Raw genomic sequence first — 25473 nt, 5'->3', positions numbered from 1 at the left:
CTGAGCAAATCCTGTTGCTTCTGCCTCCACAGAGCAGCAATCACCCTCCTTCCCCATCTCCACTGCCGCAGCCGCCCGGCTCCGCATCCCGCACTCAGGGACGCTGTTGAATTTCCATCCGAACTCTCCGTCCTCGTCTCCAGACCCTGCAGTGCTCCACCAGGCCCTAGCCTGCCCTGCCCTGGGGACTGGGGGCTCTCGTTACCCCTCTGGCGTCCCCCCAACTGGTGTCCCCCCTGTTTCTCAGACACCCCAGGCCCTTCCTCCATGGGCCCCTGCCTGGTGCTGCTCCTCTCCCTGGAACTTTCTTCCCCTCCCTCCTGTCCTCATCCCTCACCAACTCCAGGTCCTGGTTTTAATGTCTGCCACTCTGTGAGGCTTTCTCTGACCCTTGCCCCCCTTAAAAGTGCACCCCCCCCCCAGCCACAGCATCTGTCACCCCCAGACTTGGGCTGTTTCATGGTCTCTCCTTGACAGAAGCGGGAAAGCCTGGATTCTGTGTCTGGCTCACTGTTGACTCTCCCTCCACCGCCAGGCACACAGGGGCCCGGGGCTGGTACTTGGGTGACTGACGTACAGAAGGATGAAGGAAAGAGCAGTGCTGAGACGCGCCTGGTCCTGGGAAACCCGGTGGTGACAGAAGAATTTGGCCCTGAGCGTCCTGGCGGCCAGAGCAGGAGAAAACATCCCCAGAGATGATGATAAGGAAACTAAGCCGAAGCTGGGGGTGGGTTCAGGTGTTCTGGACGCTGACCCTCAAGGACTTTCCCCGGGTTCCGGGGGAATGGAGGCCTGAGGAGCCCATGGGGATCTCACGGGCCCAGGAACTGCTCTCTTATAGGCACTTTTGTCAAAACACCCTCCGTCCAGGCAAAGGCGTAGCCGAGGGGCCGCGGGGGACTCTAGAAGGGGCCTAACAAAGCGTCCCGGATGTCGCTCGCTCTCTCTTCTGGCCAAAAGTGGAGTCCAGAGTCTCCAGGGCCGGGCTAGGGCTACTGTGCTGAGGGCCTGCTCTTTCGAGGGGTGTGTGCCCCAGGGAGGGAGGCCAAAGGCAGGAAACACAGCAAGCCTGGCAGCCCTGGCTCCCTGCTGTGGAGAAGCCAGGTGGTAGGTGGCAGCCGGTGACAGGACTAGCCTCACCCACGGTGGCAGGGACGGCCTTGCTCAGAGGTGAGGATGGAGCAAGCCTCGTGGAGGCCACAGCCCAGGGTGGTCAGGGATGTGGACAGATGGCCGAGGGAGCTGGCAGATGGGCTGGCTCTCCGCGTCCCCAGCCCTGGCTCAGCTAGGGTCAGCCTGGCTGCTCCGGCCCCAGGACCTCAGGGCAGGGCGCAGGAGAGGCCAACTCAAGCCTGGGCCCTCTTCACCCCATAACGACTGCTCCTCCCAGGGACCCGAGAGATTCAAGCATCTGCCATACAGGGAGGCCTCACCCCCTCAAAGGGCAGGCTTCGGGGCCAAGGCCAGGGGGCTCCTGAGTGTCCCTCATTCCCCTGTGGGCTGTCGTCCTGGAGGAGGCTTGGAGCTTGCCCGGGGTACTGTTTGGAGGCCAGAACGTAAGTGTCTCCCTCGTCCTCGCATTTCAGATAGGGAGCCGCCTCGCGCAGGCCCCCACCCTGGGCTACAGGCCCGGCCCTCGCCCGCCCCGCTCCAGCCTCGGCGGGGACCTTAAGTTCCTTTCCTGTCTCTGGGGCTCACCCGTGCTGTTCCCGCTTTGGGAAACACTCTCCCCTGCTGCTGACAGGGCTGGCGTCTCCCGCTGTGGGCTCAGCCTCCAGGGCCTTCTCAGAGCCGTCCCCCCGCGGCCCCGCGGTCTCCCCGCGTGCACCCCACTCGCGCTCACGTCCACAACCGCGTGGTCACCCCACCGTGCGTCACAAACTCAGGGAGCACGTCCGTCCTGCACAGCCTCGGCCATCCGGCGCCCGGGGAGTCGGCCATGAGTGTCCGCTGAGCGTGTGAAGGAATCGACGCAGCGCGTGGCCGGAGGGGCAGGGAAAGACGGGGACAGGCCGGAGAACCGCCCTGACCCACTGGGCGAGGTGCTTCTCCGGGCTGGAGACGAGTCCCGAGTCCCGGCACAGGACAGGGGCGCCCCGGGAACCGAAGAGGTGCTCCCCGCAGAGCGGTGAGCAGAAGGAAGGGGGGGGCTAGGGTCACCAGCTGTGTGACGCCGCGAAGACCTTCACCGCTCTGCGCCCCGGTTCCCAGCGGTCAGTGCCCCCGGCATGCAAGCCCCTCGGGCGTGGACCCGGGCCCAGGACTGGCCCCCGGCAGGTCCACCGTCAGGAGGGAATCGCAGCCCATGAGCGGAGGCCATGGGAACGGGCGTGGGGCGCCGGCCCACCTCTTCAGCTCCTCCAAGGCCAGGGAGGCTTTTGAGGAGATGAGCTTTTGAATTCTCAGCTTTTCACAAAAATAGCCTCCACGCGAGGCCCGGCTGCAAGCAGAAGATTCTTTGTTACTCAGCTGCGGGTGGGAGGTGGGTGGTGCCACGGCTGCTCGTTTCCTGAATGAACAGCTGTGCCCTCACGGCTGTCGAGAATCATCCTAACACGATCCAGCCCCGCACCCTCCTTCATTCACAGCGCGGCTCGTGCTCCCTGGCAGCCGGCAGGGCGGGCCTCGGGGAGGGGGGTGGGCCTGCCCTCGCCTGACTCCCGGCCTGCAGGGCCGCAGCCTGCCCGCTCCTCCGGCATGTCCCGCCAGAGGCCTTCCCCGGCCCGCAGTGTGTCCTCTAGAGTCAGACCAGCCTGGCTGGTCCCCTCACTGGGCTCCAGCCGAAGCCCCCCCGACCCCGCTGCTGACCCATTGGTTTGTAATCCATGTCCGCCTCCAGCGGCCTAAGGCTAATGCCCAACCGAGTCCGGTGCCACGGAGAGAACTGGTGGGGCACGGACGCTCCAGCCCGGTGCTGTGCTGACTGGCCAGGCCTGGGCCAGGGGCCCTGTGGACCACGAGAGGAGAGGCGGATCCATGGAAACCTCACAGAGTCGCTGTAAGAAGCAGGGTATGATGCCAGTGCGGGCGCTCTGAAAACTTGCCGTTGAAGAGGGAGTGGCAAGGAGGAAGGGGAGGACTGAGCGAGGGGCAGGGAGCCCCTCAGGGCAGAGCCCTCAGACTGTGGTGTAATTCCACACAACAGGCAACCCTGTCTCTTGCAGAATTAGGAACCTAGTCCCGTGGGTCTGATTGTTCTGGAAGGTTCTGGCAGGGCAGGGGTACGTGGCGATGGTGGATAACCCCGGGTTTAAATGCCCTCTGTGCTGCTAGATGAACCAAGGCAGGCGAGTCTCTCCTCCAGTAAAACGGGTGACAGGAAGATCCGACTGGATGGACTGTTGTGAGCTGTAAATGAGGGCAGAGCCATTTGCTGGCAGGTGGGTGGCTCTCGAGGCAGCTTCCTTAGCTTTTGGATTGGTTGTGTTCTCTTTTTCATTTTATTTTATTATTATTTTTAAAGATTTATTTATTTATTTATACAAGCACTGGGTACAGTCAGAAGCGCGGGAGGGTGAGAGAATTCACCAGAGCCAGAGCGGGGAGCAGAGCAGGCAGAAGGACCCAAGTACACTGCTGAGGGAGCAGCAGGCGGCAGGAGGGGTCTGCGCGCCATGCGGGACCCTCCTCCAGTGGTCAGGGAGCAGCCGGGGATCGAACCGGCGCTGCAGAGGCTGCGGGCAGCTTCGCAACTCAGTGCTCAACCGCTGCGCCACCGGGGAGGCCCTATTTTATTATTTTTTTAAAGATTTATTTATCCATGCATACAAGAGCTGGGGTACAGGCCAGAGGCGTGGGGGGGGGGTGAGAGGATTCACCATAGACAGAGTGGGAAGAGAACAGGCAGACTGACTGAAACACACTGCTGAGGGGAGCAGCAGGGAGACAGGAGAGATCTGCTGCACCATGTGGGTTGCTGTGCTGGGGAGGCTGCGGATTGCTTCATAGTGTGGTGCTTTAACCCCTTGCGCCACCAGGGAGGCCCCCCTCCTTTTCATTTGAATAAGACTCTTTTGAAAAGGCCAGTCTGCCTCAGTGGCACTGACTGTGAGGGGAAGACGCCCTCTTTCCAAGCCCAGGCCAAGGGAAGGGGTGGGAGGGAAGAGCCCTGAGCTCCGGAGCCCCCGCAGCCTCTCCGAAGGGGCCACTCTCCCAGCTCCACAGAAGAGGCTGAGGAGGACCAGGGTCCTCGGGGACTGGCCCAAGGTCACACCGCCTGGGAGCAGTGAGGCTGGGGTCACCAGGGAGGCTTGTCTGCTGGGCTCTGGGGAGGGAAGCTGTCAGTCAGGCCCACGCGCTTCGTGTGTGTGTGTGTGTGTGTGTGTCTGTCTGTCTCTGTGTGTGTGTGTGTGTCTCTGTGTGTGTGTGGGGGGCCAGCTCGTCACTCCCTGGGGTCCTCTTCATTCCACTGAGCAGAACATCTCGGGGCCCACTGTGGCCGGGGAAAGGGGGTTCCTGGGACTTGCCCATATCCGCTCACTCGCTCACTCTGAGCCCAGTGCGGAGGGGAGCGCGCACACACGCACACACGCGCACACACAGACACGCACACACAGACACGCGCGCGCACACACAGACACGCACACACAGACACACACGCGCTCCGCCCCACTCGCTGTCTGTCGCCGGGGCGCGCCGGCCCTGCTCTCTCTCCCCGCGTCCCTCCGCGGCTCCCCCCCGCCCCGCCCCGCCCCCCCCCAAGGCGGGGCAGACGCCGCAGCTGCAGGCCCGGCCCGACTCGGGGCGCGGTCTGCGCGGGGGCGCGGGCTCCGGGGCCTTCCAGCCGGGAGCACGCGCCCCCCCCCCGCCCCGCCCGCCCCTGACGTCGGCGGCGGCGCGAGCGCGGGCGAGGGAGGGAGCGAGGGAGGGAGCGTGAGGGAGCGTGAGGGAGCGTGAGGGAGTGTGAGTGAGGGAGCCAGCGAGCGGGGCCGGCGCCGCGTGCCCGCACACACGCACACACACACGCACGCACACACACACGCGCGCGCGCGCGCCGCGCCCCGCGCCCTGGAGCAGCGCCCGCCGCGCCGCCGGGAGAGGTGAGCCGGGCGGGGGGAGAGGTGAGCCGGGCGCCCGCGGAGCCGGCCGGGCGGGCGGGGCGGGGACCCGGGACGGGGGCGCGGGCGGGGGGCGCCGCCCCGGGGCGGGCCCCGCGGGTTCGGCGGGTCGGGGGCGCGGCGGGGGGCGCGGGCGGGGGGCGTCGGCGCGTGTCCCCGCGCCCTGCGCTTCGGCCGGAGGCGGCCCCGGCACCTGCCGCAGCCGCCGGCGCGCGGGAAGAGGCGAGCGAGGCCCGGCCCGGCTGCCCCGCCCCCGGGACCCGGGGCGGCGGCGGAGTGGCGGGCCCGGCGACGGGCGCTGTGGGCCCCGCTCGCTCGGAGAGGCGGCTCCGGGCTGCCTTCTAGAAGCGCCGCGGAGCCCCAGCCTGGCGCTGGCGCCCCGAGGCCCCTCCCCTCCCCTGCCCTGCCCTGCCGTGCCCGCGGCTCCCCGCTCCCCGCTCCCCTCCCGGCGCGGTCCCGGAGGGCCGGGCAGCCCCCGGGGTGCTGGGCCCGCCGCGGGGTGCGGGCTCGGGGCAGCCGGGGCGCGGGCGCCAGGTCCCCAGGGCCCCGACCCCGGCGCAAGGATCGGGGCGGGGATACGGGGCGAGGCTGCACCCCCAGGGAGACGACTGGCTCGTCCCGGGGCGGGGAGGGGACGCGGAGCGAGAACAATAATAAATGGAGCGTGAGCTGCGCCCGGGCTGGGGGAGGGGCGGAGGGCGCGCGCCCGGGCGGGTGGGCCCCCCCAGACCTGGCACCCTGCCCGCCTGGATGGGCGCCAGGAGGGGCCTCTCGCTGGGAAGGGGCGGTCTCCAGCCCCCTGGGGGAGGGGAGCCAGTTCCCCCCACCTGACTCCATCCCGGAGGCCTCTGGGTCCCCCAAACTCCTCATCTTTCCTCTTCCCAGCCTCCCCCATGCTCCCACTCTGCTTTCCCCACCCCTTCTCCTTGAAGCCTTTCCCAGAAACAGCCAGGTATGTCCCATATCAGCCCGCCCCTCTGGGCCTGTCTGGCCCCCCCAAAAAAAGACAGGTGTAAGCAGGTACTGGCTGCCCGGGGACCCAGGGGATGCCCGGGACAGTCTGGGCCACAGAGGGCTCTTCTCCATCCTGGACATGCCGCAGGTTCACAGATGCCCTCTGGCCAAGGAGGGGCTCCTTTGGGGACACTGGCGGGGTCCCTCACAGATGGCCGATGCGGAGGGGACACCTGCAGGCTGGTCCCCGAGAGTGGCACCAGCAGGGGGCGCTCAGGGCCTGCTGAGCCGGGCACGTCCTGGGTCACAAGCAGCAGGCGGGACCCAGAGCCTCCCCGGAGGGCGGCTTGGGGCAATCCAGACCCTTCTCCAAGCAGAGCGGCAAGAGGGGCGGCCAAAGCACAGAAGGGGGGGTCTTTGCGATCGCAAAGCCAGTGAAGTGATGCCCACCAGGTGGGTGGCAGCCCATGCTGCAAAACCCCCCAGGCTTTGGGGTCTGATTGAGTGCAAGATTGTGTCCCCCTAAATGTGCCTTTGACCCGTTCCTTCCCTTCTTCTCTCCCTGGCGACTCAGAGTGGGAGAGTGACTTGCCCAGGGTCACACAAGTGGGGACATCCCCACCCCCACCGATGCCAAGGAAGCCGGAGGCCTTAGTCATAGCAGCCCCAGGGCAGCAGGGGCAGGTGACAAGTAGCAGAGTTAAAGGGTCCCAATTAAGTACTGGCTGGGGCAGCCCCCCCACCCCCCACGCGCTGTGGGAGGGGAGGGACCTAATTAGGTCACCTCCAGCGCTGGAGCAGGATGTATTTTAAGGAGTGTCTGGGAGGCTGGGGGCGGGGGAGGGGCTGGGGACAGCCAGTGTCTGTCCGTGGTCCTGCGCCTGTTCCGGCGCCCTCTTGAACCCCACCGTGGACAAGACCCTGACGCTCACCCAGTGGCCCCCCATCTTCTCATGTCCCCATGCCCTGTCCTTCCTACTGTGCCTTTCCCTCCCACGCCTGCCCGCCGCGGTGGGGGCTTGGGGCTAGGATGTGTTTATTGGGAGAGTTGTTTTCGAGCTTCCAGAGTTGGCAAGTGACTCACCCAAGGTCATGGTCTGAGTCAGCACAGAGCCAGAAATAGAACCCCAAGCCCTGACTCCCCAACTTCTTCTGCACCCCTGCCCTCCCTCCTCCAGCGAGGTCAGGGGCAGCAGGGGCCTGCTGGGCCTCCCTCCCTGCCTCTACTCCCCCACCCCTGCAAAATGTGTCCAGGGTGGGGGAGCGCCCCAGGGACCTGCCGGCAAGTCTCTCCACCTCCGAACCTCAGTTTACTCTGCTAGAGAATTATATAATGGTGGAGGTGATGGCAGAGGGCTCCTGGGAGGACTAAGTGGGGTGCAGGGCTTGGCACCCCACTGGCACATGGTAGTAATCAGCAGGTGCCATCGTGACATGTACCCAGGACCCCCACGCTGCGTCTGCCTGACCCCTGCTCCCTCCGAGCTCTCGGGGGGCAGGGCTGTGTGAGTTTCGCTTACTTGGTGTGTATTTTTGGCCACCTCAGGGGACAGTCATCCGGACCCTCACAAGTCATCGGGACCAGAGATGATTCAAGTAGCTGAGGAGAAAAGGAAGGCCCAGAGAGGGCAGCTGCCTGCCCCAGGTCACACAGCACTGGGCGGGCAGCTTGCTTTCCCTCATCTGCCAGGGCCACAGGGGTCTCTGGTCAAGAGGGGGTTCTGAAAGTCCACTCCTGCCCCTTTCTCTCAGGGAACTGAGAAGTGGAGGCGCCCAGCGCCAGGGCAGTGGGCACCTGCTGACGGGCTGAGTCACCACCCAGGCCTGTGCCCCATGACGCCGCTGCGCTTCACTGTGGGCCGCCTCCAAGCAGGCGTGAGGCTTTGTTTTCACCTCCCCATCCTTTGTCTGCAGTCAGCGGGTTGGCCTTCTGCACAGAGGTGGCGAGGAGCTGTGCCAGGCAGGTCAGGGCCAAAGCGCACTGCCAGGGAGCTGCCCACTCCCAGCTGGCTCATTGACTCCGCTCCTCCCACAACCCGCCCCTTGTGCTGTCCTCAACCTTATTGCACAGATGGGGAAACTGAGGCTCAGAAAAGGAAGGTTGCTCGGTTGGTCCGCCTTCGGACACTGGAGGCAGGATGCAGACCTGGGGCCGGCTGGGTCCTCATGGTGCTCCTGCCTCCTGATCTCAAGGGCATCACCCCTAGCGGGGCTCACTGAGCCTGACAGGGTAGGGGGGTGTGGGGGCTGGGCTTTAGCACTGCTTGGCTCGAAGCAAATGTTCTACAAACACACACAGTCCTGGTTGCTGGGGGACTTTGTTTTTTCCTTTAGTTTTTCCAGAATTTTTTTTTTGGTAAAACTCCAGCCTCGTCTGGGCTGAACCAGAAGCAGAATTTATCATCATGGGAGAAATACTTTTACCAGCAGGGAAATCTGGGCTCTGTCACCTGCCTGCTGCGTGCTGGTGGGCAAATCACCCAACCTTGCTGAGCCTGAGCTTCCTCATGTGTCCAGTGGAAACTATTGTAAATTCAGCCTTTTAGGGCAGCTGGGAAATAATTTCTGTGGAGACTTTTTTTTAAAGATTGATTTATTTATGCATACAGGAACCGGGGTACAGGCCAGAGGTGCGGGAGGGGAGGGGACTCACCAGAGACAGAGTAGGGAGCAGAACAGGCGGATCTACTGAAATGCACTGCTGAGGGGAGCAGCGGGCGAGTCAGGAGAGGTCTCTGGTTCCATGTGGGTCACGTCCCTGGCCCGGGATGGAACTCGTGCTGCAGAGGCTCCGGACAGCTTCACAGGTTGCGTCTCAACCCTTGGCGCCACCAGGGAGGCCCCTCTGTAGAGACCTTTGCGCCCTGTGCCGCCTTCGGACAACGAAAACCCATCTTCACTCACCCCCTCTTGCAGCAACACTGGGAGTGTCTGAACTCGGGGTGGGCTCTGCAGCCTCCGCCCCCTTCTCCTGGCGTCAGGCTGCTGGGCAACTTCAAGTCCGGGGCTCTGGCAGGTCCCAGAGAGGGAAAGACTCCGCCGAGGACACACAGCAAGCCCAGGAGCAGTGCAGGGCCGGGACCAGGAAGCACAGCTTCCACCCCATGGGCGCCAGTCCTGGCGCAGGCATTCACTGCTGTGTGTTCTTGCGAGAGTGACTTTGCCTCTCTGAGCCTCGGTCTCCCCTTCTGCAAAAGGGGACACTCATTGCACTGGCCTTGAAGGGCTGGAGCAGGAATGAAGTTGAAGCAGCTAGAACCACTCCCTGATGACCAGGAGACACAGCTGAAGGCGGTGGGGGGGTTGGGGGCCCTGCTCGGCCAGCCAGACTTCCAGAAGTCACATGGAGAGAGCAGAGGGAGGGGAGAGCGGTCCTGTCTGTCCAGGGCTGTCTGAGGCTGTCTGAGGGGCAGGGTGGACCCACTGGGTGGGCGAGTTTGGGGAAATAGGAAGGTAAGAGTAAAGGGTGGGCTTGACCCTGCTCAGTTGCCTCCTCAACTTAGCACAACCCACCTGCTCCTCCAGCACCCTCTGGAGGAGCAAACTCGTGCCCACTTGGAGCTCCCCAGTCCATCTCTCTGGTCCTCACAGGAGCCCTCGGAGGAGAGACTGTCCCCCACTTTCTGAACCAGAGGGAAACGCCCAATTTCCCGATGGGGAAACCGAGGCTGGTGGGGGGAGAGCCTGCATCTGTGGCCCGGAGGAGCCTCGTCTGCCCCTCCCGCCCTCAGTCCTGCCTTCTCCTGAGGGGCCAGGGGTGAAAAGAGGGGTGTGGGGGGACCAGCCCCCACAGTCCCGTGGGGCTGGAGGGGGTGAATGCCTGTCGCTCTTGCTCTTCCTCCTCCCCTCGGCCGCCTGGTCCACTTCAAGGAGCCCATGTGGGGGAGGGCCGGGAAGGGGGTCAGTCTTCAACCCCAGCCCCGGCCAGTCGGTACCCGTGTCCCCTCCCTACCACTCTCTTGACGTGGTGTCTGGGAGCCTGGCTGGCCCAAGCAGGGTCCCCACCTGTAGCCGCGTCTCCCTGGTAACCACTGTGGCCGCCGCTGCCCCTCCCCGCCCCCCCCACGACCTCCCCGCCCAGGCTGTCACCACCAGGCACGAGGGCAGGCCGGGACCGCCTCTGCCAGCAGTCGGGGAGGCAGGGCTTCCCCAGATGCGCCCCAGTGCCCGCCATTCTCGCCCAGGTCTGGTGGGGACACTCCGGGAGGGCTCTGCCCGCCTGCCCCCAGCTGCTCTGCCTTCCTGGCTGTCATCTAGGGTGGTGCGGCTGCTCTCCCGGTGGCAGCTTTGCTGAGATACTCACGCGCCTGCCCCTCCCTGCTTAGGGTGGTCAGCGCGGTGGTTCTTACTGTCTCCACGGGATGGTGCAGACATTGCCTTGGTCCAGTTCTCATCACCCTGAAAAGAAGCTCTGCCCCCGTGAGAGGTCACCGCCCCCTTGCCTCCCCCGGCCCCAGGCAACCACTGGCCTCCTTTCTGGCTCCACGGATTAGCCTGTCCCGGGCCTGTCCCGCGCGGAGCCCTGCGCCGGTGGCCTGCCCTTGGCATCCTCGCCGCAAGTTTCCTGTGCGTCACCGCGTGATCATAGCCCGCCTTGGTCGCGGCTGAGTAATACTCCACTCTGGCCACACACGTTTTGTCTGTCCATGGAGCCACTGGTGGACATTTAGGGTGTGGCCGCTCTTTGGTTACTATGAATAATGCTGCTGGGAATGTTCACATACAAGTTTTTGTGTGTTTGTGGCTCTTGAAGGTTCTGCCTATCCTCTAAGATGGGGGTAAAGCAGCCAGGCCTGACCGCCCCCGCCTCCCAGAATGGACTCCGAGAGCAACACCCGACGTCAGCTTGAGGGGCCACGAGGGGCAGTTCTTACTCCCCGGCACCCCTGGAGATGGGGTCCTGGGGAGGAAGAGGCCCCCTGTCCAAACAGGACAGGAGAGCCTCTCGCCGTCCGGACCCAGAAGCACCCTGCCGGCTGGGCTCGAGCAGAGCGGCCTGAGAGCCTCCAGCCCGGCCTGCCTGGCCTGCCCGGCCTGCCCTGCGCTGCTTTGGGCGTCCTCCCCAGAAACCCGGGCTCGGGACGGTGCAGGGAGGAGGCAAGACAGAGACCAGCTGCTCAGGGGTTCACCTGCGACCTCGGGGCCTGTGGGTGAGGGGTGGGAGTAAAGGAACGGGGGTGAGGAGGTGACGACTCAGGACCCCTAGGCCTGTGTGACTTCAGGCGCTTCTTGACACCCCGGGCTTAGCCAGGCGGGGCTTATCTGCTCCCTTGTGCAGATGAGGAAACAGGCCAAGGAGGTGCCACCCCAGGTGGGCAGCTGACATAAGGCAGAGCTGGGGCTCTGTGTGCCCTGCTGTGCCCCGCCGCCCCTGCAGGCTCCTGTCCCGGGCTCAGAGCAGCCTGGCCGGGAAGGCCCAGCTTTCCTCCACAGGGTGCCACCGGAGCATCTTGGGGTCCAAGACTTCTCCATCCCTGGGGCCGGGGAAATGGGGAAGAAACGATTTTTCTTCCTCTTCAGATTCAGAAGAAAATAGAGTGAACTTTTTCAAGGTCGTCCAGGCCCTCAGCTGTTGATGTGGGAATATCTAGTGATTAGCACCCGTAGTAGCACTTTATTGGGTGCTAGAGATGCCAGGCACTGTCGCCCTAATCCCTGGAGCCTCAACAGCCTTGCATGGTGTTCTCACCCCGAGTTTTTCTAGAGAGTAGGAAACGGGCTGAGGAACTATCACCAGTGTTCCCGGGAGCCCACACGCCCGGTCCTGGGCCAAGCGCTTCCTGAACAAGAACATTATCCCCCCGTGAGGGGCGGGAAGCTGAGCCAACGGCTGAGAGTGTGGAGCGAGGCTACACCGCCGGGGGTGGAGGAACAGGACTCAGACCCGGGCTGTGGGGGCCCAGCGTCAGAGGACGGGCTGCCCGAGGCTGCCGGGGCACAGCTGGCAAAGCTGAGATTCAGACGCAGGTCTGTGGGCTTGACGCGTTGGTGCCAAATTATATCCAGAGCGTCCCTGGCCTCTGGCACGCGCCTCTTCTGGGCTCGGGAGTCGGAAAATGGAACTTGTGCCAGCGGGGCTCCCAGGTGTGTCTTAGTCAACTTGGCTAAAAACAAAATGCCATGGACTGGGGGGCTCCCACGACAGACATCTCCCTCCTGGCTCTGGAGGCTGGAGGTCCAAGGCCAGGGTGGTGCCCAGGTCAGCGCCTCCTGCTGTGCCAGGGCCAGAGGGAGGCAGCCAGCTCGGAGGCTCTGCTAAGGGGCTAGTCCTGCAATGGGGGATCCGGCCTCTGACCACCCCTAATCCTAGTCACATCCCTGAGGTCCCGTCTCCAAATACCGCCACCGGGGTTAGCGCTCGACGCACGGGCTTTGGGGGAGCAAGGCCAGCCCGGAGCAGGGGTCTGTGGCTGTTGGGTCTCTGGGGGGATGGCGCGCAGGCCCGCCCAGCTCTCTAGACTCACGCCGTCGCCCAGGAGCTGCCCGCTCTGGGCCTCACTCACGCTTCCCGCCTTTCCCTGTTCCAGACGGAGCCTGTGGCTGCCGAGGCTGCCGAGCAGGGCCAGGCCGGGCCCTGCCCGCCAGGACATCCGAGCCCTTCACCGGCCCCCGAGCCTGGGAGCCCATCCGGTACTCCTGCTGCTCCCACCATGACTTCGGAGCCCACGTCCCCTCCAGTTGTACCCCCGCTCCACTCCCCCAAGTCCCCGGTGTGGCCCACCTTCCCCTTCCATCGGGAGGGCAGCAGGGTCTGGGAGCGGGGCGGCGTCTCCGCTCGGGACCTGCCCAGCCCTCTGCCCACCAAGCGGACCAGGACGTATTCCGCGTGAGTACCTGCGCCTCTCCTGCCCTGCCCCCCCCCCCCTGGGCCCACCCCGCCTCCCCTCGCAGCTGGAGGCCTGTCCCTATGACGTCCTGACGCAATGACGAATAGACAGTCTCAGCCTACAGCTGCCTGCAGTCCGGAGGGAATGTGCCCACCGTCCACTACCACCGGCAGGGTTGGGGGTGAGGACCAGCCTCAGGCGCCAGGGGGGCCGTCTTAGCAGGGCCTGGAAGATGTTTCAGGTGGAGAAGGCATTGGGGGTGGCGCAGGCCTGTGGAACAGGCTGGACAATAACCCAGCCGTGGGTTGGTCTCTGGAGAGGGAGAGCGAGGGGGCGGGCTGGATGGGGGCTTGCCTGCGCCTCTGGGGTGGGTCACTGGGTGGGGTCCTATAGGGAGGGTGCTTGTGGGAGCCACGGGGGGACAGACTGCTTAGCCAAGGGAGGAGGTTTTGTGGCAAATGCTAATTATCCCACGTTCAACCCAAGCCCGGCACGGAGCAGATGCTTAATAAATGACGAGGGGATGAGGGAAGGTGCGTGAGCAGGATACCCCAGGGAGCAACTCTGGGCACGTATTGAAGCCCAGGCCATTCCTCACTCAGAAATCTTACAACGGGACCCCCGGTGGCCTAGGGCTCAAGTCTCAGCGCTATCACCACTAGGGCAAGAGTTCGATCCCTGGCCAGGGAGCTACCCACATGGCGTGGCAGACCTCTCCTGTCTCGCCCGCTGCTCCCCTCAGCAGTGTATTTCGTCAGGCTGCCTGTTCTGTTCCCTGCTCTGTCTCTGGTGAATCCTCTCACCCTCCCACACACACCTCTGGCCTGCACCCCGCACCCCAGTTCTTCTATGCAAGAAAAAAAAATCTTACAATGGGGTAGGAAGAAAAATATTACAGCAAGAATCCTTTTAAGCCTCGACAGGGCAGGAGGCTGCTGTGCCGAGGGGGGGCTGGTCCCCAGGAGCTGGGTCCCCAGGCCACAGCGCCAATTGCCCTCCCCCATCCTCAGGACAGCCCGAGCCTCGGCTGGCCCCGTATTCAAGGGCGTCTGTAAGCAGTTCTCGCGCTCACAGGGCCACGGCTTCATCACCCCCGAGAACGGGTCTGAGGACATCTTCGTCCACGTGTCTGAGTGAGTCCCCTCCCCCCGGGCCGTGGCCGCTGGCTGCACTGTCCCCATCTGCCTCCGGAACCATGTCCCGGGCCTCTCCCCCTGCACTGGCCCATGAGGTCTGGGTCCCTGATCTCTACCTCCCCCTTTCGGGGGCAGGGGTACATAGGAGGAGGGCTAGAGCTGGGGGGGGCACTCAGAGCCCAGAAGCCCCTGGAGCCACAGCTGTGTCCTGGATGCTGCTCATGGGGGCCAAGAGGGCTGGGCCTTTTAGCCTGAAGGGCTGTCAGGCAGGGAGGCTAGGCGGGAGCAGAGGTGGACTAGGCCTGGCCCCCAGCCCCTGGCCTCAGGGATCTCCCCACGTAATCCCCAAGCAGCACAGGGAGGGAGGGACTTTTGGGATCCCTGTGTTTCAGACTAGAGACCGGGGCTGGCCCAGGCTCCCTGGCCAGGCCATGGGGGCGTCTGGGAGTGGGGTCTGTTCCGGGGCTGATGCCCTCTCTCGCCCACCAGCATCGAGGGGGAGTATGTGCCGGTGGAGGGCGATGAGGTGACCTACAAGATGTGCCCCATCCCGCCCAAGAACCAGAAGTTCCAGGCCGTGGAGGTGGTGCTCACCCAGTTGGCCCCCCACACTCCCCACGAGACGTGGTCCGGCCAGGTTGTGGGCTCCTAGGCCGGGTGGTCTCGAGGCGGCCGCCTAGCCAGGGGGGGAGCCACAGAGGGCGGACTGGCAGCAGCCGGCCCCGCGCCCCACTGCGCTGACTGACCCAGGCCCCCGGGCGGCCTCCGTGCCCCTGTCTGTCTGTCTGTCTGTCCGTGCTGTGGCTGTGAGTGTGCCTCCATCACCCCGTGACCCGTGACTGTTACTGAGCTGGACTGAGGCGGCCACGGCCCGCCTTCTCTGCCCGTCCACACTCTCCTCCCCTCCTCTCTGCCACATTCGCGCAGGGCCCTCCTGCCCATCAAGCCACGTACCAACGGCAGGCCTGGGGCTGGGGTCTGCGGGTACAGCAGATCCCACCCATACACGCTTGTTTCCTGGCCTCTACCCCAGGACTGGCCCCGGGGCCAGAATGCTCTAGCTACTCACACCTCCCACCTGGGCTGGGGTCTCCCTGTGGCCTGGGCCCCTCCCCTTGGAAGCTGGGCCAGGGAGCACTTTGGGGGAGCCTCCCAGCCTCTGGCAGGGGAAGAGGGCCAAGTGAGGAGGCAGGCAGGCCCCCCTTGCGGCGCCCCCCAGCCTGCCTGCTTGCTCTCCCCTCAACACACTGGAGGGGCAAGAAAGAGGGGCCTGAGCACAGAAGGCAGTTTGGGGGCTCCTGTTCTGCCAGCCACAGCCCCTCCTCAGCTGGCAGTGACTCTCTGAACCCCAAGAAGGCAGTGTCCCCTCCCCTGGGCCAGTCTGATGAGCGGTGGGTTTGGGCGGAGCCACCCCCTTTGCCCTGGCTCACAAACCCCAACATTCCGCCAGTGTCCAGTCACCAAGGCTGCCCAGGCCCCTGGCTGGAGGGACACATATCCCCTCCCACAGGGTCAGGAGGGCCCTCGGGTGGCCTCAGCCTGGAAGGCCCAGCCCTGCCGCCCCCGGGGCTGGGTCCTCACTCCTCCCTCCTGCTCACCGAGCCCTGCGGCCAGTGGCCAGCCATCGCTGGCGGGACCTGGGAGGCCAGGAAGGAGGGGCTCTGACTCCACCCCCCACATTCCCTTTTAGAGAGCACATCACCTGGTGGGGTAAGAAATGGGGTTCAGGGGAGGGCCTGCCAGGGACAGTGAATCTTTGAAGATCCAGTCCAAGATGAAGGGGTCCGTGACTATCTATGGGGATCCCTGGCCCTCGCTGGGGTTTTAAGGTGCCCCCCGCTCCTGTCCCACAGAGGTTGGGAGCCCAGAGTTACTGAATGGCATTGACCAGCTCCCCCAAACTGGGACTCTCCCAGCCTGACACCCCACTTGGAACTGGGTGCTGTGGCGGGGCCCGTGGCCTTCCTCCCGGGGAACGGGACTCGCTGGCCTCCTTGGCAGAAGGTTTATTGGTGCAAGTTAACTGCTGGGGGCCCCCAAGACCTCCATCCTGTGAGTAGAGCCCCTTCTAGGCAGCAGCCAGGAGGCAGTGCGAGCTGGCAGTGGCTTGGGGCTGCCTGGGGTGGCGGCGGGGCAGCAGCACCCTCCCCATTCAGGTCCCGCAGAGTCCTCCGGGACCCCCGGCCCCCGCCTGCCCGGCCTCCCCAACACTGGCAATAAACCCTCAACTGTGGCGCGGGCTGGTCTAGCGTGGCCTCTGTCTGATGGGTCCTGGGAAGGGGCTGGGGAAGACACCCACACAGCCGGCCCCCCAGGGCTGGCCCGGAGACGGCCTGCCTGGCTCCTCCCCTGCAGGCCGTAAGGGCACCTGCGCCCGGGGCCAAGCACCCCCCCCAGACGGAGCCACGGCCACACTTTTTTCCGGGGACTTTAATACCGTGAGATCAAGTTCTCACCGCACACACCCGCCCCCCGCGTCGCGCCCGCCCGGCAGGCAGGGCCGCTGTCAGCAGCGCGGGGAGGGGAAGCTGGCTCAGAAGTACGGGCAGCGACCACAGCCCGGCGGCGCGAGCCCCGGAGCTGGCCGCGGGACGGTCGTCCACACAGACGCTGGCCGGCGTCGGGCCGCAGGAAGGCCCGGCACGCGCGGCGCCAGGGCCACGGCGCTCTGGGAGTCCCGGGGCGAGGCCTGTCACGCCTCGTGGGCCGTCTCCGGGAAGAAGATCTCGCGGCATCGCTGCACGGTGTCCTGCGGCGAGACCACGCTGTGCCCCACGGTCCGGGGGTCGGCGTAGATCTCGAAGTCGTTCCCGCCCTGCGGAGGAGGCACACGTGGTGGCTGAGGAGATGCCGGGGTGGAGCCCAGCAGACACCCCGGCGTGGGGCCCCCTCCTCCAGGTCTGCCTGACGTGGCCTGGGGCAGGCGGCAGCCCGTCAGGGCCTCAGCCTAACACCTGTGTGGCGGGGCTGTGAGCACTGGCTGTTCTCTGGGCGCCTCCGGGGTCTGCTCTGGCGCCTGTGGCCGGCCTTGACCGGGGCGACGGGGGGCGGGAGGCACCTGGGCTGGGCCACACTCACAGGGCTGGTCTCGTTCCCGAAGAAGTGGATAGTGTCGAAGCTGTCCTGGTCCAGGCTGTCCAGGCAGCAGCGCTTGTCCCAACCCTCAGGGAAGACGTCGAAGCTGATCATGCCTCCTGCAGGGCACAGGGGGCTGGAGAGGGCGGCGGGGGCGTAGGCGGGCAGGGGATGCCTCCTGCAGGGCAGAGGGCTGGAGAGGGCGGCTGGTGTGTGGGCGGGCGGGGGTTCTCTCTGTTCGCTCACCAACCCCCAGGGCCACCGGCCACGAGGCCTCCTGCGGTGCACGTACCTCGGGAGAACCTCAGCCCTTTCCCGGCAAACTCAGTTTTCAGAGCTTCCACGAACTTCTCCCGGATCTTCTCCTTCTGCGGGAGGGAGGGAATGGGCGGAGGCTCGGGCTTGGAGGGCACTGCGCTGGGCACTCCAGTCCTGTGACTGGAGCGCTCCACGTGGGTGCTACGGCCCCACTGTACAAATGAAGAAACTGAGCCCCGGGGTGGGGTCATGCCTCAGCCACCCAGCCAGGCCGGAGCCGGGAGTTCTGACTGAACTCTGCCGGGCCCTGACAGCAGGGCTGTGGACGGGTGTTCTGAAGGGAGCCTTGGGGGAAGAGGCATGAGGCGAAGGCTGGAGGGCAGGGGTGTCAGAAGGCCCAGTGTCCACCTCAGGAAAGGGCTCAACCCAGCTCGCCACAAACTAGCTGGGCCATTGGAAATGAGCGTGAGGCATCAAGAGACAGGAGACCTGTGAGTCAGCAGCAGGGGAGCTCAGGTCAGGAGGATGCTGGGCACAAGTCAGCGCCAACCACACGGGCACCTCATTTGCCGAGCACCCTCAGGCAGGGGGCAGGGGGATGCAGCAGGGCCTGAGTTGAAGGTTCCCCCAGGGCAGCGCAGCATAGCCAGCTCAGAGGGCCTAGGGGAGTCTGGACACGCCCCAGGGGCGTGGAGGGGATTCTGAGCACCGTGGTGTGCCTCAACCCCGAGGCGAGCCAGTGGAGTCAGGGAGGACCGCAGCGCAAGGCAGGGGGTGGCCAGCTGTGGCGCAGGGAGGACCTGAGCTGAAAAGCCAGCTGCGACTCAACCTGGGAGAGAGGCAGCTGCTGGGAGCCGGGCCCAGCAGTCGTGCTTCCTGGCCGTGCGCGACATGGTAAGCCTGACTTCCCTGAGAAGTAACCAGCCACCCCTGTCTGTCTCCGCTCTTGGAGAAGCGGAGATGGGGGACGGGAGCTTCCGGAAGCCGTGGCCTCACCTTCCCAATCAGGCAGTGGGCCCACCCCGGAAGCCACTCTGGGCCCAGCCTAGCGCTAAGGGCTCCACAGCCCTGAGGAGAAGCCTCCCCCGGGCCCGAGGGCCACACCTGCCTCCAGACAGCCAGGCCGGGCACTGAGCAGCCGTGTGTCCAGCCCAGCCTCGGCGGGACCTGGGTGCTCACCCCTAGCCACCGTGTCCGCATCTAAGGACGGGCACGGTTCGTTCAGGGCCTGAGGAACTGAGGAGAGTGCGCGGAGTCCCGGAAGGCGCTGAGCACCAAAGCCAAGACCCCAGGGGCCGTGAGCAGGGCATGTGCGGGCCAGTGCCCGAGCCCCGCTGTAGCCGCGAGACGGGAGCTCACCCCCTTCACCGCAGAGAGCACAGGCGCACGTGGCGAAGCCACTGTCCAGGCAAGTCGGGGGGGAGCTGGCAGCGCAAGCCTGGGCCGCTGGGTATGTGCATGGTGGGAGGGTTCTTTCTGGTCAGTGCCAATCGCCCGAGGGCTTCGCCTACCCTAAGCCCAGGGACCCCCGGTCAGTGAGTTGGAAGCGTCACTGCAAGTCCCACCCCACCGCCACCTGGGAAACAGCAGTGGGCAGAACCCCAAGTTCAAATCCTTGTCCTTTCACCAATGCCCATGAGCTCAGTTTCCTCATCCGCAAAGGGGACGACCCACCCTCCGCACCCCTCACAAGCGCGCCTGCGGCTTCCCGCGTGGGGGTGTCGGAGCGGCCGCAGAAGGCCCAGTCCCCACGGAGCTTAATTTTGGGGAGACAATCACCAAGGGTTAAAAGATGTCTGACTGTGTTAGAGGGTGGCGATGTCTGCATGGGGAGAAGCCAAACAGAGGAGAGGCGCTGGGGTGCGCGGGGGTACATGTGATGCTCGGGGAAGGCCCACTGAGGTGACCCCTGCGAAGGTGAGCGCCGCGCGTCGGAGGGAAGCGTGTGGGCAGAAGTGGATTCCGCCGGCCCTAGCAAGGAGGACGTGGTGGGGTGGGGCGAGCCCGGGGGGAGCAGGGCAGGTCAGAGGACAGCGGCGGGCCAGCGTGGCAGGCTGGCGTGCTGGCTCGCCCTGAGGGCAGCGCATGGCTGGAGGGCTGACAAGCAAAATACAAGTCAAGGGTTAGCAGGGGCAGCACCTCCAAAGGCCAGAGGGACTGTGGAATGTTCCAAGAACAGTCAGCGGCGCGTCAAGGGCATAGGTAAGACTGAAGAGGGGGGTGTAGGGTAAGGTAAAAAGGATCAGGCTTTTCTGGCCTCCCGCCATCAGGATGGATGAGGGAACCCTGCGGTCCTGAATCATGCCTGATGGCGGCACCTGGAACAGGGGGCGGGCCTAGGTAGACGGGATTCACCTGGGCTGAGACTGCGCTTATTAGGGCGGCGTCACGGGGACGCCAGCAGAGATAGAACAACGAGAAGCAGAACCACGAGAGAAGGCCGGAGAGCCCAGATAGAGCGAAGACTTGCTAGGGGCCAGGAAGCAGTCAATAGCCTCCCGGCCCCCCAGCACCCCTGCCTGCCGTGTACTGGTAAACCCCAATAAAAGCCTGAAAAGCCACCGAGGGCTCCAGGATGCCTCCTTTACCCCGTCTGCTGGATCAGAAAACCTGCCCTGTGCCCTTCCTGCCCTTACAGTTGGCCTGAGCCAGGCAGACCCCTCAGCCCTTGGAACAGCACTGGAGGGGCTGGGGCCTCGTCCCCCTGAGCAAGGGAGCCCCAGAGGGGCTGTAGGCGGGAAGTGGGCAGGGCAGCGGTGCTTTCAAAGGGTATCCATGGCGCCGCCAGAGAACAGGCCGGCGGGTGCGGGGCGGAGACACGGGTGAGTGGCCTTGAGGCCCACTCTTGGCCGAAGCTGTGAGGGCGGGAGGGGGAAGGACGCCCTCGGCGCTGGGTTACCTGAGCAGGTGGGGGGTGGGGCCCATCTCCAAGGGAGGGGCGCAGCAGTGGGATGTGCCCACAGCTCACGCCAGGTGTACAGAGGGGTGCGGGCCGAACCAGAACCGCCCCCCAGCCACCTCCCAGACCAGAAACAAAGACTGAGAGAGGCCGAATGACCGAGGCGCTACAGCCTGAGGTCGCCGTCGGGCACCTTGTCCAGCTCGGAGAACTCGATTCGCTCCTCCAGGGTGCAGCTGCGGCCGATGGGCGAGATGTTCAGCATGCCGTTCCGGAACTCGATGAAGGTCCCGCTGGGGAGGGAGGGGGCGCGCGAGGGGACAGGGTGGCCCTGAATTCACATGCAGTCCCACTTTGGCGTTCCCATGGGGTAAGAACTCCCCCACCACTGCGTCAGGCCCCCACCGTCTCCCTGGCCTTCTGAGGGGCCCACCCTTTTCTTCCTGCAGGCCCGGGGGCGGGGGGGGGGGGGGTCCTCCAGCCGCTCCTCCCACTCCCAGGGTCTCACCGCTTCTTGGGCAGTCTGAGCAGGGCCATGTAGTGGAGGCAGAAGTTGATCAAGTCCTGCAGCAGCTCCTCGCCGAGGTGGCTCTGGATGGTCTGGCGAGGCACAGGGCTCTGAGTGGGATGGGGCCGGTGTCCCTCCCCCATCCAGGGCAGGGGGCACCTTGGCCTGTCCCTCGGTGGAAAAGCGGGGTATCCCTGGAGAAGGCCCCGGGGGCACTGACCTGCTTGGAGAGCAGTCGTCCGTGCTTATACTGCACCGTCCCGTTCTCGGCAAACACATAATCAAACTTCTCCACGACTTCAGGGCCACGGGCGGTCAGGGAGGAGGCAAGAGGTGAGACCAGGCACGGGCACGCCCAGAGAGCAGCCCACGCTCCTGGGCCTGGCGTTCAAAGCCCGCTGTCCCACCCTGAGCCGGCTTTCCCCAACAAGCCAGTCCCACCCGGCCTCTGACCACGCAGGCCCTTCCACCCGCGAGGCCCTGTTCCTAGCTTGCCGCGGCTCCCTCCTGCGGAACCTTCCAGGGCCCGCCAGCAGAGGGCGCCATCCCCCTGCAGTTCCCGCGGCCCGGGCCCCAGGCCTCCAGCCCTCCGGGAGGGTGCGGATGGGATAGATTCTGGCTGAGTAGGGGTGGGGGGGGGGCGGCGCTCGGGGAGAAAACAGGAGGCTGCGGCGGGCAGGGCCGAGCAGGAGGTGACCCCGGGACGGGGTGGAGTGGTGGGGGAAGGAAAAAGTCGAGGGCATTTCTGGTTTGAAGACCGGGAGGCATTTGCGTCCGCTGGGCTGAGACCGGGGACTCAGAGTCCAAACACCTTGCCAGGTGACTTCGGAGTCTCACCTGGGCTACTAATCAGCCCACCCTAAAGCGTGGTGACGAGGAGCCAGTGACAGGAAGCTAGTGTGTGGTCACTTCAGCCACGGCAGCCAGTCCTGACTGTGCTCATCTTAAAGATGAAACCAAGACCCCGCAGGGAGGGCTGAGCCTGTGAGCTCCGCAGGGCGGGACTCTGCCCGCTTTGTTTTCTGCTGCTGCCTCAAAGCCTGGCACACTGCCGGTGCTCCCAAAAAGTGTGTTGGATCCGCGAGGGGGACATCTGGCTCCTCCCTGTTCTTCCTTTGCCCCCTAGAAAGAGGGCCGGGTCTTTGGACGCATGATGGTCTGGGGGTCTCTGGAACTCCCCCTTCGCTCCACCCCCACCTGGACCTGGCCGGGGCCGGCCTCCTACCTTCATCCCCCTCGCCCAGCTGCTCAGCAATCTTAGAGTAGTCGGAGCCGCCCACCACACCGATCTGTACCCTGCTTCGCAGCCTCTGCAGGAAGGCAGCCACCTCAGGGTCAATTTTCTGCAGGGAGGGCAGGAAAGCAGAGGGCTCTAGTCGTCCTCATGTCTGGGACCTCCACTCAGCCCTCTCCGCGTGCGGAGCCCACCTGGATCTGAGGCAGCTCAAAGGTTGGACCCCAGACCTCAAAAGGAGACGCACTTGGGCTCCAAGCGCAGAAAGACCTCGAGCAAATGGCTCTGCCTTAGCTGTCCCGTCTTGAAAGTGGGGATCACTGTTAAGATTCCATGAGAGTGTGCCCCCGCTGTGCTTGGAAATGAACCACAATAACTGGGGACATGCCCCACCAGGGACACAGAGAGGAAGGAGTTATAATCCATGTTTCCAAACATGGTCACGCCCAGTGTGGACAATGATGTAGGGAAACAAGCTCCCTCAAGTGCCCGGAGTACCCTGGGCCAGCCACTGAGGAGGGCGACTGGCAAGGTCTGTTCAAACAAGGCATGTGCCCTGCCACCCAGAATGTCCACCTCTCTTGCCCAGGTGTGGCTGCAGGTCCACTGGGGTAAGGTTCAAAACAGTGAAAAACAATGTACGTGCTTGTCAGTCGGACAATGGCACTATGTGCTCCGAGTCACCGCGCTGTGGTCACACGGAACAGGCTGGCCTGTGCTCCGACGCCAGAGAGCGCTGCCAGAGCGCCCATCGTCAAACAAGTGGCAGGAAGACCCACGAAGCATGATCCCGCTTATTTAAAAAAAGGCTTACAGATGCTATTTCCTCTGGGCTAACAGAGACCCGGGTATGGAAGGAAGGCTTTGGGGTGGGGACTAGGCCTGGGATCCTGACATGGTTGGATAGGGCTTTAGTCTTCTCTGTTTTCATTCCTTCCAAGGAGAATATGTTCAGGAATATACAGTATAGTTTAAAAACCACTAAGGGGCCTCCCTGGTGGCGCAAGGAGTTAAGATGCAACCTATGAAGCAATCTGCAGCCACTGCAGCATGAGTTCGATCCCTGGCCAGGCAGGGAGCGGCCCACATGGCACAGCAGACCTCTCCTGACTTGCCCACTGCTCCCCTCAGCAGTGTATTTCAGTTGATCTGCCTGTTCTGTTCCCCCACTCTGGTGAATCCTCTCACCCCCCCACGCCTCTGGCCTGAACCCCAGTTCTTGTATGCATAGATAAATCTTAAAATAAAAAGCACTAAGGGGCCTCTCCGGTGGCACAGTGGTTGAGCGCTGGGCCTGCAAAGCTGCCCGCAGCCTCTGCAGTGCCGGTTCGATCCCCTGCCACCAGGCGAGGGTCCCACATGCGTGCAGACCTCTCCTGCCACGGCTGCTCCCCTCAGCAGTGTACTTCCGTCCTTCTGCCTGCTCTGCTCCCCGCTCTGGCGAATTCTCTCACCCTCCTGCGCTTCTGACTGTACCCAGTGCTTGTATAAATAAAAATAAAAATAAAAAAAGAAAGATGTCATTAAAAATAAATATTTAAAAAAAAAAAAAACACTAAGGACAGGGTCTGGTGGGTGGGCACCATGGATACCCTGTCCTGGTCCAGGCTGTTAAGTCAGTGGAGATAACCCCTCTGGTTATCTCCTCCCACCCCAGGGGACTCTGGAAGCTGCTGGAAAGCAAGGTGGCCTGATTCCTCCCAGGGTGCCAGCTAGGTCCTCCCATAAGGGGTGAGGAGCTGAGAGGGGAAGCTAAGACCCGGTTTCCCAGAGCCTCTGCCTTCTTACCCCATCGCTACCGGCTCCCTGCTCTAGGAGACCCCGCAGCGGGTCCTTGCACCCCGGACTGGAGGGTGGGCAAGAAAAGGCCTACTTCTCCACATATCCAGCAGGTCCACACTCCAGAGTGGGTGAGGGGCTCATCCGGGGTGAGACCCGAAGGGAGAAAACTTGGGTGAGCAGCAGAGGGTGGAGGGCCACGCGGGCCAGGTGCCTCTGGAAGGAAAACTGTTCTCCGGCCCTCCCCGCGCCACGAGGCCCTCCGGGACCAGCCACAGCCCTCCCGGGCCGGGAGACAAGCGGGGCGCGGGTGGGGACGCCAGGCTCGGACCCAGGCCTGCAGCCCGGGCGGGGTGACGGGGCGCCGGCCCTGCCCTGCCCTGGCCCCCACTTTCCAGAGTCCCCCCAGCGCCGCCGCCCGGGGCAGAGCGTGGGCGCGACGGCCGGGGCCGGTGACGCGGGGCCCGGGGCGTCGCCCCCCGCGGCGGGCGGTCTCGGGGCGTCGGGGGCGGGAACCGGCGTCCGCGCGCGGCCGGGCCGGGGTCGGCGCGCGGGCCCGCGCTGGCGCCGGGGCCCTACCTGGCGGGCCGGCGTGAGGGTCCCATCCACGTCAAACAGGCAGAGGACGCGCTCCCTCCGGCGGGGGCCCTCCGCGGTGACCGCCATGGCGGCAGCTCCCGGGCGCAGCGCCGCCGAGCCGCGCCCGAGGAGGCCGGCGGGGCGGGGCGGGGGCGGGGCCAGCCCGCCGGGGCGCCGGGCGGGGGAGGGGGGGCGGGGGCGGGGCCGCGTTCCGCAGGGGGCCGGGAGGGGTGGGGCGGGGCCTGAAGCGACGCGGAAGGACGGAGCGCAAAGCCGCCGGCGGGGGCGGGGCTTGGTGGCGGCCGGGGTCGTTCCAAACCCTACGGGGGCGGGGCCTGGGCCTGGGGAGCGGGCGGCGAGGGATGAGCCGGAGGGAGGGGCGGGGCCGGGGCCTAGGCCGGGGGGGGGGGGGGGGGAGCAGGTGGCGAGGGATGGAGCCTGAGGGAGGGGCGGGGCCGTGGAGGGGCGGGTCAGGGGCGGGGCCGGCGTGGGCTCCTGCCCGCGGCTGGCGGCCGCGCGGGGCCGGGCCGGGGCCTCCTGCCCGCAGTGCGCCTCGTCCGCCCTCGGTCTCGCCCTGCAAGCCTCTGCCCTACAAGCCTGGAGGGTTAAGAAATCTCGAGACGGCCCTTGCTCAGCCTCCGACCTCTGCAGATGACCTTCCCCGACGCCGGCTCCTGCTGCTGCCTGTCTGTCCGCCTCCTCCGGGAAGCCCTCCGGCGTCCCCTTTGCGACTGTTTCGCCGGCGGGTGACTGTGGAGTCGGGTCCAGGCCGTCCTCCCGGCGCGCCGCGTGGACGCGTCACCCCAGCGGCCCGGCGTCTGCCGCTGTGAGGCGGAAAGGCCCCTGCGCGGCCGGGCTGCTCTGCTCGGGAAAGACACGTGAACGAGCCTGCATGGCCCACCCAGGGGAGAACCGGCTGAACGGGCACGGGCGGCATGTGTGACCCTGGGGGCCAACAGGTCAACGTGTAGAAAATAGGAAAGAGGGGTCGGGCTTGTTTGGATTCACTGTGGTCCATCATAAGGTGCAGTGCCCGCAGCCATCAAAAGCTAGTTAACATGGGGCCTCCCCGGTGGCGCAGCGGTTGAGCGCCGGGTTGCGAAGCTGGCCGCAGCCTCTGCAGCGCCGGTTCGATCCCCGGCTGCTCCCCGGCCCCCGGAGGAGGGT

At 65.1% G+C, this 25473-nt stretch overlaps 2 protein-coding genes across 3 annotated transcripts; one reads left to right on the top strand and one right to left on the bottom strand.

Annotated features, from left to right (window-relative positions):
- Positions 1–12520: 12520 nt before the first annotated feature.
- Positions 12521–15171, top strand: CSDC2 (cold shock domain containing C2). The gene is made up of 3 exons (XM_037513468.2): positions 12521–12837; positions 13849–13971; positions 14464–15171. Exons 1-3 carry the CDS (start codon positions 12662–12664, stop codon positions 14624–14626), a joined length of 462 nt encoding a protein of 153 aa, XP_037369365.1. The 5' UTR covers positions 12521–12661; the 3' UTR covers positions 14627–15171.
- A 1429-nt stretch (positions 15172–16600) lies between these two features.
- PMM1 (phosphomannomutase 1) lies at positions 16601–24419 on the bottom strand. Of its 2 annotated transcripts, XM_054696011.1 has the most exons (9): positions 24307–24419; positions 23320–23430; positions 21940–22057; positions 20935–21011; positions 20715–20806; positions 20400–20499; positions 17342–17417; positions 17053–17168; positions 16601–16789 (listed from the first exon to the last, which is right to left on the bottom strand). In XM_054696011.1, the coding sequence occupies exons 1-9, from the start codon at positions 24391–24393 to the stop codon at positions 16667–16669; spliced, it is 900 nt and encodes a 299-aa protein (XP_054551986.1). In that variant the 5' UTR covers positions 24394–24419; the 3' UTR covers positions 16601–16666. The 2 variants fall into 2 exon arrangements, with proteins under 2 accessions (XP_054551986.1, XP_037369364.1); XM_037513467.2 differs by lacking the exon at positions 23320–23430 and having other exon boundaries at positions 16604–16789.
- Positions 24420–25473: the final 1054 nt, after the last annotated feature.

Source organism: Talpa occidentalis, unplaced genomic scaffold (assembly GCF_014898055.3).
Source record: "Talpa occidentalis isolate TD23 unplaced genomic scaffold, MPIMG_talOcc4v2.1 talOcc4.16, whole genome shotgun sequence".
NCBI lineage: Eukaryota > Metazoa > Chordata > Mammalia > Eulipotyphla > Talpidae > Talpa > Talpa occidentalis.
Note: the sequence above shows the minus strand (reverse complement) of the source record. Positions and strands in the feature narration are given on the sequence as shown.